The sequence below is a fragment of the Pygocentrus nattereri genome, chromosome 2, assembly GCF_015220715.1.
Source record: "Pygocentrus nattereri isolate fPygNat1 chromosome 2, fPygNat1.pri, whole genome shotgun sequence".
NCBI lineage: Eukaryota > Metazoa > Chordata > Actinopteri > Characiformes > Serrasalmidae > Pygocentrus > Pygocentrus nattereri.
This window is the reverse complement of record NC_051212.1, coordinates 8283138-8296808: the sequence shown is the minus strand read 5'-3', so window position 1 is coordinate 8296808 and position 13671 is coordinate 8283138. Positions and strand designations below refer to the sequence as shown.

The 13671-nt window shown below is 41.6% G+C and overlaps 1 protein-coding gene across 1 annotated transcript in view; it reads right to left on the bottom strand.

Annotated features, from left to right (window-relative positions):
• Positions 1-73: 73 nt before the first annotated feature.
• LOC108441960 overlaps positions 74-13671 on the bottom strand; it is a 126246-nt gene continuing 112648 nt past the window's right edge. The window contains exons 20-26 of the mRNA XM_037533385.1: positions 10805-10999; positions 9018-9258; positions 7379-7507; positions 5742-5905; positions 2910-3063; positions 1798-1866; positions 74-397 (exon numbers count right to left, since the gene is read on the bottom strand). Of these exons, the coding sequence (XP_037389282.1) occupies positions 246-397; positions 1798-1866; positions 2910-3063; positions 5742-5905; positions 7379-7507; positions 9018-9258; positions 10805-10999 (1104 nt within the window). The 3' untranslated portion in view covers positions 74-245. The remainder of the gene's footprint in view (positions 398-1797; positions 1867-2909; positions 3064-5741; positions 5906-7378; positions 7508-9017; positions 9259-10804; positions 11000-13671) is intronic.

The following is a 13671-nucleotide window of genomic DNA, read 5'->3' as shown; positions in this document are numbered from 1 at the left end:
CCGTGCCTGTTAACAAACCACAGAGAAAAGACATGCAGATTCACACAATGATTCAACATGAAACACCACAAAGTTTGTGTTGCTGAGCGTTTTATTTGTTTATTTGTCAGTAACAGGAGCAGTGGACGCTCCGTATGTGAACACACAACATGCTGTTCTTCAACATGTCCTTCAAAAGCTGCTCCTCTACAAACCACACAACTTTCATGCCTTCACTGAAAAGCTGATAGAAGGACTGACAATCGTTACAAACAATCAGCCGTCTCCTCGCTCAGTCCCTGGCACGGCACTCCACCGTTCTGCGGCGCCGGATTGGTGCACTGACGTGTCCGCCGCTTGGTTTGACCTCTGCAGGTCCAATCGGACCAGCAGCTCCAACTACCGTCCACTGCAACTCCTACGGTGAACAAAGCAAACGACACAGATGCTCATCTGCTTTTTCAAAATGTTTTTATTTATGTATTTGTAAATAAAGCAAAAGGCCACTCATTCTGTCCCCTGTGAGTGCTGTGAGGTCAGCACTCCTCAGTTAAATACACCTTTAAGTGCTGAAGCCCTTAAAATGACATAGTAACATATTAAGCCTTATTATTTAGTAACTACAGGAACTTCAGTGCAAACTGGTCACACTATTCTTAGGTCGTAGAAGCGTGTAATAAAACGCATAAAGCTAACAAACGAGGACGTGACGACACAAACAATAAATAATAATACATACATTTAAAAGGTTCACTTTTGGAAATGACGGTCATTTTGTCAATTACTAAGCATTTAGGTATAAGCAGATCAAATATCTTTACAGTTACATGAAAAACATACAGATCAGGCGCAACATCCTGACCACCTCCTCGTTTCTACGCTCACTGTCCACTTTATCAGCTCCACTTACTGTATAGCTGCACTCTGTAGTTCTACAGTTACAGACTGTAGTCCATCTGTTTCTCTGATACTTTGTTACCCTGTTCTTCAGTGGTCAGGATCCCCATGGACCCTCACAGAGCAGGTACTATTTGGGTGGTGGATCCTTCTCAGCACTGCAGTAACACTGACGTGGTGGTGGTGTGTTAGTGTGTGTTGTGCTGGTCTGAGTGGATCAGACACAGCAGTGCTGCTGGAGTTTTTAAACACTGTGTCCACTCACTGTCCACTCTATTAGACACTCCTACCTATTCGGTCCACCTTGTAGATGTAAAGTCAGAGACGACAGCTCATCTGCTGCTGCACAGTTTGTGTTGGTCATCAGTGGTCACAGGACGCTGCCCACAGGACGCTGTTGGCTGGATGTTTTTGGTTGGTGGACTATTCTCAGTCCAGCAGAGACACTGAGGTGTTTAAAAACTCCAGCAGCACTGCTGTGTCTGATCCACTCAGACCAGCACAACACACACTAACACACCACCACCACGTCAGTGTTACTGCAGTGCTGAGAATGATCCACCACCCAAATAGTACCTGCTCTGTGAGGGTCCATGGGGGTCCTGACCATTGAAGAACAGGGTAAAGGGGGTAACAGAGAAACAGATGGACTACAGTCTGTAACTGTAGAACTACAAAGTGCAGCTATACAGTAAGTGGAGCTGATAAGATGGACAATGAGCGTAGAAACAAGGAGGTGGTCAGACAATCTTATGCCTGATTGGTGTAGATTCAATCGAGCGTAGATCGGTAATGTGCATATACTAAAAGTTATTCCTGATTTCATCCCTACTTTTCATTTCTAGAAACAGGTCAAATAAAGCGACAAGCTAGTGAGACGTGAACCAGCAGGACAGTTAAGACTCATGGATGAAGACCAACCTGTTCTCATCGTTATTTCACAGCTTATTCCCCGAGTGCCAGCAGGGCAGATACACTCACATCTGTTGCCTGAGGAACACAATAAAGAACGTCATAATAACCTCAATGCTGAGTTTACCACTCAAAAATCAGCTCTATAGTAAGAATAATAATAATAATAATAATAATAATAATCAACCTATAATAAAGCATTACTGATGTGGTTCATTCTACCAAATTAGTTCAGAGCTCAAAACCAATGGCAGACTTTTAACAGGCTTGGACCTTTTGCTTTGAGTGAGCCTAGACATTAAGTATATTTATTTATTTGACTAATTTATTAATTTCTCTGTACCAAAACACTCATAACACATAACTTTAAGAAAATATTACCCAATGTGTCTGCAGTGACAATTTTAGCTCATTTTGAGCGAAAAACACTGCCCAGTACATGACTAGCAATCACAGCTTTGAACCGTTCACACATAAAATCATAATATTTTTCATTAGAACAGAAAAAAGTTTCATTAAATTGCAGAAAATGTGTTTCAGTGGTGACAATTCTTAACGTTTCTTGCTGATTTCAAGACTTTGAGACACATTTACTTCACAAATGACAGCGATGCAGTCTCTCTTTTACACATTTTAACAGTAAATATGCTTAAAGTAGCTAATACTTACTTTATTTATACATATTACTGTCACCAATGTTAGGGGTTAGTGTTTGGGATATACCATATGAATGATATTTTTGTATATACATTGTTTGTTGCTATCTCTGGACTTTTCGTTGTACAGTGGAACCACAGTTTGAACCAATCTGGTAGGCTGGCCCACGTAGCACTTTTTAAATGTACTTACAAAATCTCAAAGTGCTTAAAACAGGAATGAAGTAAAACAAGCAGGAAAGAAATGATTCAATGTTTTGAATAATTGGATAATCACTAAATGGTAATTAATTCCTCTATAAAGGTGAAATATGTATAAATGAAACAAACACTCAGTTATTATTACTCATATAACTCTACTTGAGACTAAACAAGTAGAGCTTTGTGCTTCTTGAGTTCGCTGCTCTTCCCGCTCGCTCGCTCATAGCTGTAGGCGGTCAGCATCGCTGGACTTTAGACTCTGACCTTTGAGGACGGCCACTCCGTTGTTTAGGCAGGGGGTGCAGCGGCATGAGCTGCCCTCTTTCAGATACGTGTCCAGCGCACGCTGCAGGTTCTTCTTCAGCATGTTAGCAGAGATGAAGTCTCGCGCGGTCACCAGCTCATAGAGCGGAGACAACTGTAGCCCAAAACACAAAACTGAAGCTTTAGAGCTGCTCATTAGAGGAAAACTGCTTAAACGCGTCTCCGAAACACAGCACAAAAAGGCAATTAACAGCAGTGGATCTCCTAGTTTCCATGCATGTGTCCTTCCTTTCAGATATAACTAATGTCAGCTTGGCCAATCACCAGCAAAACCAGCACATACACGTCATTTTTCAGTTTTTGACATAATTTCAAAGGACCCGTTGCCCTTTACATTGTCTGTAAATTTCATGATGAACGGACTAAAAGAAACGGCCCAAAATGACAAGGAAAGATGTCTGGTTCCATTGACTTGCATTAAAACTACAGCACGTTTTTTCTTCCTCCTGTAAAGTTCTAATTTGGGAGATACAAGGTTTTCTTCCGACAACAGCGATATATTCTGTTTTGGCTGCTGCTATGCTGGTCAACCAGTATAGCCATGCTGGGTGACCAGCCAAACCAGCACCAAACCAGCTTAAACCACGGGGCACTTGGACACAACAGGCTGTTAGGCTAAGAAAAGGCGTTGCTGGAAAGTTCTAACACGAAAGTCATCAAATTAGCACATTTGACCTCTTATCTCTCATTACAAAGGCAGATCTTATCAGCCGAGACATGCCCGGCGGTGCTTCTATACCTTTGCGCTGTAGCTATGAGGCTAATATTGCTAATGGAACAAGTAAACAGCACCTCAGCAGTTAGCACTGTGCTAACTGCACGCCTTCATCACCACACGGTGGCGTCAAAGCTTTGTGGGGTTGTTAAGTAATCTCTGACAGACTTATTTTGCAAGATGAAGACTTCTCTACAAAAATGGAGAGACATGTGCTAGCATAGCTAACAGTAGCAGCAGCGATTAGCGCCGTGACAACCGCAGATCTGGACTGTCACACACTGGACAAAAGCGGAGAGGTCCTCAGCTTTTTCGTCCCGTTTTGAAGAAAGTGTGTGATGAGTTAGACACGCTGTGCTAAATCGGGACGTATAAGATCCCTGCTGGAGAAAACAGCACAGACTAGCATGCATGCCATGCCGGTCTAAGCTGGTTTATGCTGGTCTAGTGCTGGCCTGGTGCTGGCTGGTCGACCAGCATGACCATACCAGGTGACCAAGCATATCGTTGTCAGTGTCCAAAGAAAAACAAGCATCTCCAAAATGGTAACTTTACAGGAGAAGGCAAAAAATGTTCTTATAACCTTCTAAAAGGTTCCACGCAGGCTTATTATTCAGTAGCTACACTCTTAGGAAAAAGGTACGACACTGCCACTGGGGCAGTACCCTTGTTATCACTGGGGTGGGACCCTCAGGGGTCCATCTCAGTGCCTTTAGTCAGGGAACATAACTGAACCATAATCCACTGAAATAACCTGTTCTAAGCTGTACTGACTCCACACCCCCCGCCTCGCCTCCAGGACTTTTATTTTAACGTTCTGATTTAAAACATTAGTTTATAAAAAGTTACAAATGTCTGCTTTTCCACTGGGAAAAACTTATTTAAGGAGCACAGCTGGACCTTAAAACTGCTGTTGCACCTTTGAGGGTTCATCATGTACCTTGATGATCATGTACCTGCATGGTACCTTTATTTCTAACAGTCCACAGAGACTTTAAAGCAAACTGGCTGAACTATTCTTGAGTTATAGATGTGTGTGATAAAGCTTCGGGCCTGCCGGCGGACCCTGACCGTGTAAGGGGTTAACTTCTAATGTAAGATAACGCAAAACGATTGTATTAGAAACAATTTCGGAGCCAGTTGTTATGAACTTTTCACACAATGTGAAGGACAGCTGCTGAGCTTATGAAAATAAGCTAAAAAAAATCATAAAGAATGTTTTTAGTTACAGCATAGTCGTTTAAATACCATTCAAACATTTTAAAACAATTTTTCCAGTTTTATTCCAAATGAACACATTATTATGAATATATAGGCATGTTACCCTTCAAAAAAATCTTTTTATACATTTTATTATTTAATTTTCGTCTATGGAGACGGGGTTTTTGCCCGAGGTGCTGCACGGTTAAGCGGAAAGACTCTTTAAAATGGTGAAAGAACACAACGTTTTTAAAAATGTCGATGTTTTCTTACAGTTTTAAATATATTTGTTGATAATTCAAGCAATTGGCCATTTTCCTAAAAAACAGCAAGCTATTTGAACTAACCCGTCGTCTTGGGATAACTGCTTCTTTAGGAAAGTGACTTTTGCCATCAGTGACAACGTATTGCTTTAGCTTGAATGGACTGAAGATGCCGGCTGCAAGTTCAGTGACTATGTAAGTAAATTTCACTTAATACTTCCCACACGGTCGTCACGCTCAGCTGAGGTCAAGCCTAAGCTGCCCACCCTGTCCTGGTGAAATTTGGAGATAATCAAAACAATTTTAGAGCAAAGCATGTCTATGAATAAGGATCATCTTAAACATTTCAACATGCAACCACTGTTTTTGCTGGTGACCAGGCATGTCCAGCCATGACTGCATCACTTATTAGTAGCACCAATGCAAAATTAAAGAAGGACATTTTGGATTCCTGACTTTATCCAAACGATATATCGACTATATTTGGTATAAGAGAAAAAAATGTGCACATTCAATTTTTTCTGAAATGTTGTTTTAGGTGAATTTGCGCTGTGAGGACAGTGAGGATCTGCCCGTATGCCTGGTTGCTCTGACCTTGGTGCGGATGAAGTCGGGGTTGTAGTAAACCGCGTCCCCCCACCGCTGCATGATGTCTGGGTTCGGAAGTTCCTTTGCGGCCAAACGGGAAATTGTCTCACTGTCGCCCCCTCTCACCACGGCGACGTGCTCGCTCAGGACTGAAGACCGATCCTCCGAGTCTGAGTAAAAGTACAGTCAAAGTTTAGTAGCTGTAACTCATTTATAAAATGAGAAAAGAAAGAAAGACATAGAATTCATTTATTTTATGAAAAGCACATCATGGACATGGCTTGTAATTAACATACTACACTGATTCACTCGCATTCAGCAGACTATTGATTCTCCACAAGAGGGAGCTGTCAGCACTGCTGTAGTTTTTGTGTGCATCATTGAAAGGGAGGAAACTGGAACGTGCCCACACCAGCAAACACAATCTGTGTTTATATGGAGTAAAAGCTCCAAAACCCAGGAGACATCACTGTGTACTGTTGGACAGAGGTATCATACTTCAGCTACTCTGTAACGACCACTGGCAAAAGTAAAGAAAGGGCTGTGAGCCTATTAACACTCGTAAAGCCTCCTGCAACTTATTTGAAGCACATTTGAAAACAGTTGCAAGCGTCAATCAAAATGGCAATAAGACATCATGTGATCACGTTGACAGGCGTACTTTCGAGCCATTGATTTCACCACATCAATGAGCAGGAAAATAAAGATGATTTATTGTGTGGCTGTTTATGAGGACTAGCAGCACACTGTGTCATAAAAAAGCTAAATAAAAGCTTCAAGCTGATAATCTGGTTGAACAATCAAATGTGTTGCGTGCAACTTTGATTCTGAATGACTTCATATAACCATCGAGTTGCACAGAAACCGTTGTAGGCAAGCCACAACACGCAACTGGTTGCATGAACGTTTTACCGTGCAAAGCCAGAAGCCAATCTGAGCTTAGTACGATTAAATACAGGTAAGGTCGGACAGCTGACCACTTAGCTCCACTTTCCCAGAAAAGATATATATGCTTGTGTGTGTGTGTGGGGGGGTGTGTGTGTGTGTGTGTGTATCTAAACAGCCGCCAAAGAATAACTGGCAACCCAATTTATCAAAAACTCACAAGTGCGCCCTCTCATGGTGACAACAGTGTACAGTCTTGCATTTGAGAATGCCGCCAGTGCTGTCGCTAGATGGCGGAAGTGTGAGAATGTTCTACTGTATCGAACATTAATCAAACATTTTTTAGATTTCTTTCAAAGAAAGTTATATTGCGATAATTACTGTCCTTATTTTATCGCCCAGCCCAAGCTGAGATGTAACCCAAGTCATTCAGAGTGGTTGGGTGTCTCTGTTTTAGAGAAACTGGCAGAGTCTGGATCGTTCACAGCAGTGGGGATAGTCGTCCAAAGAGTTTGACGCCTCTAAAACCTCCCTCACGTTACGTTACCACAGGAAATGGTTCTACATATGCTGCCTGATGTCTGTCACAATGTAGGGAAAATTAGCATTACATAGAAAATGATTTGCATAATGCGAACAATAGAAACTGAACAACACAAAAGCTTTTTGAAAGAAAACCCATCGTACTTAAGAACACCCTTTATTTCGATCTGAATCAGGTCAACAGTGAAGCATGTATTTATGCACAGGCACCTCACCTCCAAACTCCTTCAGCAGACCGGAGCAGTCTCCCGATGACATCCCTACAGACACAGGCACTCCTTTGATGACCACCCCAAGTTTAAATCCCATGTCCGTACAACGCTTAACATCATCCAGACTGTAACCTGTATAAGCACAGAACACAAACACGCTCGCACATCAAGAGAGAAGAAAGAATATCTGGGCTGCCCAAACCTGGTCCTGGACATCTACCACCCTGCAGCATCTAGCCCCACCCCTAATATAACACACCTGGTCCAGGTAATGAAGCTTCAGGAGCTTCTGAAAATTGGAGCCTTGGGGAGCTGGATCTGAACTTACCAAGGTGGTAGATCTCCGGGACCAAGACTGGGTACCACTGCTCGAGATCTTCTAAAGCAGCGCATATCAACACGTGAACCGCGGCCCCCCAGTTGGCTGTGGTGGCACTGCTAGGGGGCTGTTGGCTATCAGTTTTTTGTGTAACTCTCAAAGTTCGTTACAACATAGACATTTAATCACACGTATTTGAAGAAATGCCACATATTGTTTTTAATTAGCAAAAATAATCTGTATTTACATTGAGCCTATTGGCCGTTCTGACAGAATGCCAGCTAGTTATGCTTATATTTTCAATGCAAGTCAATGTAAAATTTGTCTCTTTTCAATTGGATTATGGATAAATGGTTAAAAGTTCTGTCAAAAGGGAAGATCCTGAGGCTGGACCATCTACATGGAAAGAGGCCACTGTATCTCAACCAAGAAAAAACCCAAATAAAGAAAACCTATTGAACTGAGTCAGTACTCTGTTTGCAGCTTTGCCCTCTTCGGCCTCGCGTCCAGCACTCGGTAGCTGCCAAACAAGATCAGCTATTTCATTTGGTGAGTCAGAAAAATGGTCAGATCGTTCTCCTAGTAGACCCTGTAAGCTTTTCTGGTCGTTTGTGAAGGTCAAGAGATGTAAAGCTTGGGAGCCCATGTTCTTAAGGACAATCCAACATAAAACACTCTGACATTCACTACCTGGCCACTTTATCGGAAACACATCTCTTGCGTGGGCATTTATGGACTGTAGCTCATCTGCTGATGCACAGTTTGTGGTGGTCATCCTCTAGGCCAGAGGTCTCAAACTCCACTAGGGCCACTAGCTGGGCTTCTTCAAGAAAGGTGTGGGGGTGTGTGTGTGGGGGGGGGGTGTCAGTTTTTCAATTTGCCAGCTTCTTGTTTGAATTCCTCCGTTCCACCTTAAATGGTACAGCGGTTACATTCTAACACCTCAGGCACCATTTAAGGCGGAACGTGAAAATTCGAACAAGAAGCCGGCGAATGAGAAGCAACTTCAGCCTCGTAAAAAGTTGATATTTGAGACATTTTACAAGAAACTGTTCTTCTTTTGTGAAAAAGTTTCCTGCCTGAGATGCGAGAAAAGCAGCTACCGCTGAGCTAAAGCTTAAAGCAGAGCAAAGCAAGTATAAATTTCTTTTATATTACATTTCTTTAGCCTCTACTAGGCATTAGCACACATGTTGAGGCTCCCAAGGTAGTTCGATTGTTGCTGAAAGGACAAACTGGCTTTCTTTATATTTGGGTTGCTGACCACATGACGTGGGCACAGCTCATGAAGTGGAAGACGTGAATTGGTTGTTTTGCTCTCACCAGATTTTTTCAGCTCCTGCTTGTTGACGATGAGGGTGTAATCGAAGTCTCCCCCGAGCGTAGCCTCAGTAATGTAATGGGTGCCGTAGTCGTTATAGAGCTGGCGGTACTCTCCGTACGTGTACTCCAGCGGCAGAGCACGCAGGCGGGACAGAAATTCTGGGTGCAGCATCAGGCCTTCTGTCTTTAGAGCATAGCGCGCCAGCTCGATCTGAGAGTGGGCATGGATGAACTGGCTGTCCTGCAGAGGGCACAGACAGCAGAGCAGGACGGAGGAACTGAACTGTAGTTTGCAGTAGACTTTGCACTCTTTCTGTTTTTATACTTAATATGGACTTGAATGCAACTCTTCAATTGGTGCTGCTCGGAACACAGTTGGATTGGACCCCGGTCAAACGACGTGTTCTGTTGATTTGTGAAAATAAGTTACTGATCTACAGGGAAGAAACTTGTAAACTGAATTTTCTCTGCATTATTTCTGTTTAACTCATTGAACTAAAAACAAATAACTTTGTCACAGGTCACATTTTATGTTAAATTCAGTAAGTAAACAGCCCTAAAACGTGCAGAAGTGTGTTCTTTGTAGGGGATGAGGATGCGTTCACTTAGGTATTTACACTTCGAAAATCAACAACAACAAGTCTTTTGACCAGGGGTGCTAAAACTTTTGTATACAACTCTAAACAGCCGAATGGTAGCAATAACTTTAGCTCTCCATTGCACAAAAAGTCAAACTTTTTACTTGATAAAAATATATTTTTTATATGTTTTTCACATATATACAAGCATCGCATCCCAAGAAAAGAGTCTGATTCTATAAGCAGTTACATATATTTATAAAAAATATCAATAATATGTTTAAAAAACTGCCCATTGCTTATTGGTGATCCATTGCTTGTTAGCTACATTAACCTTGTAGTTCAAGTGCTGAACTAATGAAGCAAACGTCAGACGCCAAACGTGTCCAGACTGGCCAACGACATGTTGGTTATGTGAGAATATCTAAATATTTTTTGGATAATTTCTGTATAATTTAATGGTTAAGATTAACGTGAATTGCTGAGATATAAACAGAGTCATTCAGACTGGTTTGGTGTGAAACGCTCTGTTCTACAGAAACTTGTTCACAGTGGTGGTGATAGGAACCAGACGTCCGCCTCTAAAAGCTCCCTCACAGGAAGCTCCTACACGAGATGGTTATGAGTTCACTGCCTGATGTCTGAGACGCTGTTTTATCGTCATAAATATGTTTTTAACATTCCGTTCAAGGTGGAGAGGTGCATGGAGGGTGCTGTGAGGAAAACTGTCCCCCAAAGAAAACACATTATTTCAGACTTTCCACTATTTGGCCCTCATCATCAACACTACATGTCGCTGCTGTCAGAAGAAAACCTCGCATCTCTAAAACGGTAACTTTACAGGAAAAGGAAAAAACACACTTTACTTCTAATGTAAGTCAATGGAACCCGAATAGTTTCCGAGCCGTTTTGGGGCATTTCTTTTGGTCCATTCATCATGAAGTGTCGAGACAATATAAAGGCCGACAATCGATGTCAAAAACTGAAAATCGACAAAAACAGCAGATACGAGGTTTTTCTTCCCACAGCAGACTCGTCTAGGTTCACTGGTGGTACATAAGTCAGTAATAAATAAATTGGCTACATTTTTGTTGTGCTCATCATGGCCATCTGGTCTTTATCTCCACCACTGTGTATTGTATTTATTTCTTCATTATAAGGTCATTCACCCCTCTATTCCCTTTCCCCTCATCAGTCGTGTACTCCTACCGTTCCGGAAAACCGACGAAGCTTCTTCACAGACTTCTTGTACTGCTCATCATTGTAGTCGAAGCTGAAGGAGAATACTCCCAAAGAGATGCCGAAGGAGACGCTGGTCTTGGACAGAGTGGCTCTCATAGTTTCCTCAACAAACTGTGTGTACGAGCTGTAAGACTCAAACTTGAAGTCACGTGAGCCTTTTGTCTGGAAACAGGACAAAAAAACCATCCATGTTTGAAATCTTTAGCAGCTTTGTGGATCTGCACACCCTCCGCTCCCCGTGTACACCCTTCATGTGATTTCTACAGCTTTGTATTCCTCATTCAGCTCTTATCTGGTTTGATCTCTGTCAGTGAGAATCCTCATTCGCAACTAGAGGAGCTCGGTTCTAAAAAACCAAACAAAACCTGAGAGAAAAAAACGAGTTTTAGGATTCAAAGTTAAAATCAGAGTTTTCTACCAACTATAACTATAACATAACACTTACACCGGTCAGGCATAACATTGTGACCACCTCCTTGTTTCTACGCTCACTGTCCACTTTATCAGCTCCACTTACTGTATAGCTGCTCTTTGTAGTTCTATAGTTACAGACTGTAGTCCATCTGTTTCTCTGATACTCTGTTACTCTGTTCTTCAGTGATCAGGACCCCCATGGACCCTCACAGAGCAGGTACTATTTGGGTGGTGGATCATTCTCAGCACTGCAGTAACACTGATGTGGTGGTGGTGTGTTAGTGTGTGTTGTGCTGGTACGAGTGGCTGCTGGAGTTTTTGAGAATAGTTTTGGAGAATGATCCACCACCCAAATAGTACCTGCCTCAGTGGGGAAGAGCTCTGGGTCTACAGGAGTCAGACAGTAATCAGATTTCTGCTTTGCAACCAGCCAATAAACTCACAGAAGGAGACGTGAAGTAAACGTGATTTAAAACTTCAGGAGCTGCTCTTAATAAAACATCGCACCACTTTACCTGAAAATATGAGCATGCATCATCTAGAAGACGGGAAAGAATTAAATCCTTTATTATGCGTTTGGCTTCAGAGGCACTCCAAAAGTGTTTTGGTTGATAAAATGGACAATGAGTGAAGGTGTATTGGCTTGCCTTCCTTCATAAGACTTGCATTGTGTTGTATTGTATTTAACTGTATATTTCATATATGCTTGTGTGCGTTTGAATATTTTCTATTTCTGCATATTTCTGCGCTATTTCGGCTAATTTGCATCGCTGATAAAGACACCGTCAAGAAAAGCTTCCTAAGAACATGAGCAAGAACCACTGAGGAGAACCAAGAATCGAAAAGGAAAAGCTCGTAAAGAGCATGAGGACAAACACATGGGAGAAACCAAGACTCAAAATGGAAAAACTCTCTAAAAGCATGAAGAAGAACCACTGACAGGTCCTTGGGGCCACATTACAGAAAATTCTTAAATCTGAGATCATATCTGCTTTGTTGTCATGGCAACTTCAGTTAAGACGCTATCACAGAACAACAGTTCTCAAGTCTATAATTGCAACTTATTCCCGGAAAAGAAAACTGTATTACAGACACATCCTAAGTTGCCAAAATATCCTAAATATTTTCTGAACTTTCAGATAAAGTCCAGAGCGTCTTCACTTCTGTTTTAATCATCCGTTTCTATTGTTTTATGCAGTGACAGGCAGCTTAGTTCACTATAACCAGCATAATGATGCTACATTTGTCTACAGTGAAAACGATGCTTTGACTCTTGAAAACAGTGCTTTGGCTCCTCCGTCCCCTCATATTACCTTCGTGTGTTAATGTTAATGATAAAATATTACAGTGATGGAGGTGAATAATGAGGAGACAGAGCAGAAGAGGTGCCTGTTTATTAGGAGAAATAACGTTAGTGCGCTCGGCTAAAGCGTTTGGGAAATGAAACTGAAACTGTGGAGCAGCGACGCTCCGATAAACAACATGAAACGCTGACACTATATTCTTAACTTTCAGTTTATTGCACTTTAGTTTTATTTTTAACGATCTTTACACCACTAACAGTAGCTAAAGGTAACTGTCTGACTAACTAACTTGATTACGTATTTACATTGCAGCTGTGCGCATCCCAGATAGCAAGCTGGCTTGATAAGGTCCCCTTCTGATCTGTATCCCACTGACCAGTTTGCCACTGCTGGTCCACTCTCGGCCCACCCAGTTTACTGTCATACAAGTTCTAACTTGTTTTTAATCTCCCCAAAAAATTTTAATTGAATAAAAACTTTTATTTTAAAAAATAAACTTAATAAAATGAACAAATATTATAAACAAACAAGGGGAAAAAAATCAATTCTAGGCCGGATATAAAATGATTTCACAGAAAATGTCATTACTGGCTCTGTGATGGATTACAGTGATTTACTAGACTAATTTATTAAGTATAACTAAAAAAAAGGAGGAAGGAAAAAACAGTAAATCATGAGGGAAAATGATATGATGAAAATGAGTGATGATAAGTGGAATTTTGGACCGCCCAGAAAACACTGAGCAAAACGGCAGTGGACCACCAGATTTGCCATCAGAGGGCCGACAGTGGTTCACTATCCTCTTGCTTTCCGGGGTTCGTTGCTCAGGTAAAAGACACGACGGTTAATTGTCAACTTCAGTTGAGTAAGTTAAGACATCCTAACTTAAGATAAGAAAAGATGCTGTAAGATAAAATGTGATTCTTAAATTAATATAAGATTTGCTTCTGTTTTATCTTGACCAGTCAGATCTTAAGACAAAAAGATAAGAATTTTCTGTAATATGGCCCCAGAACTCAAAAGGAGAAACTCTCATAGAGCGTCAGGGGGAACCACTGAGAGGTTACGTGCAGAAGCACTCGTACTTTCAGCTTCTTAACAAAGTGATGAATCTCT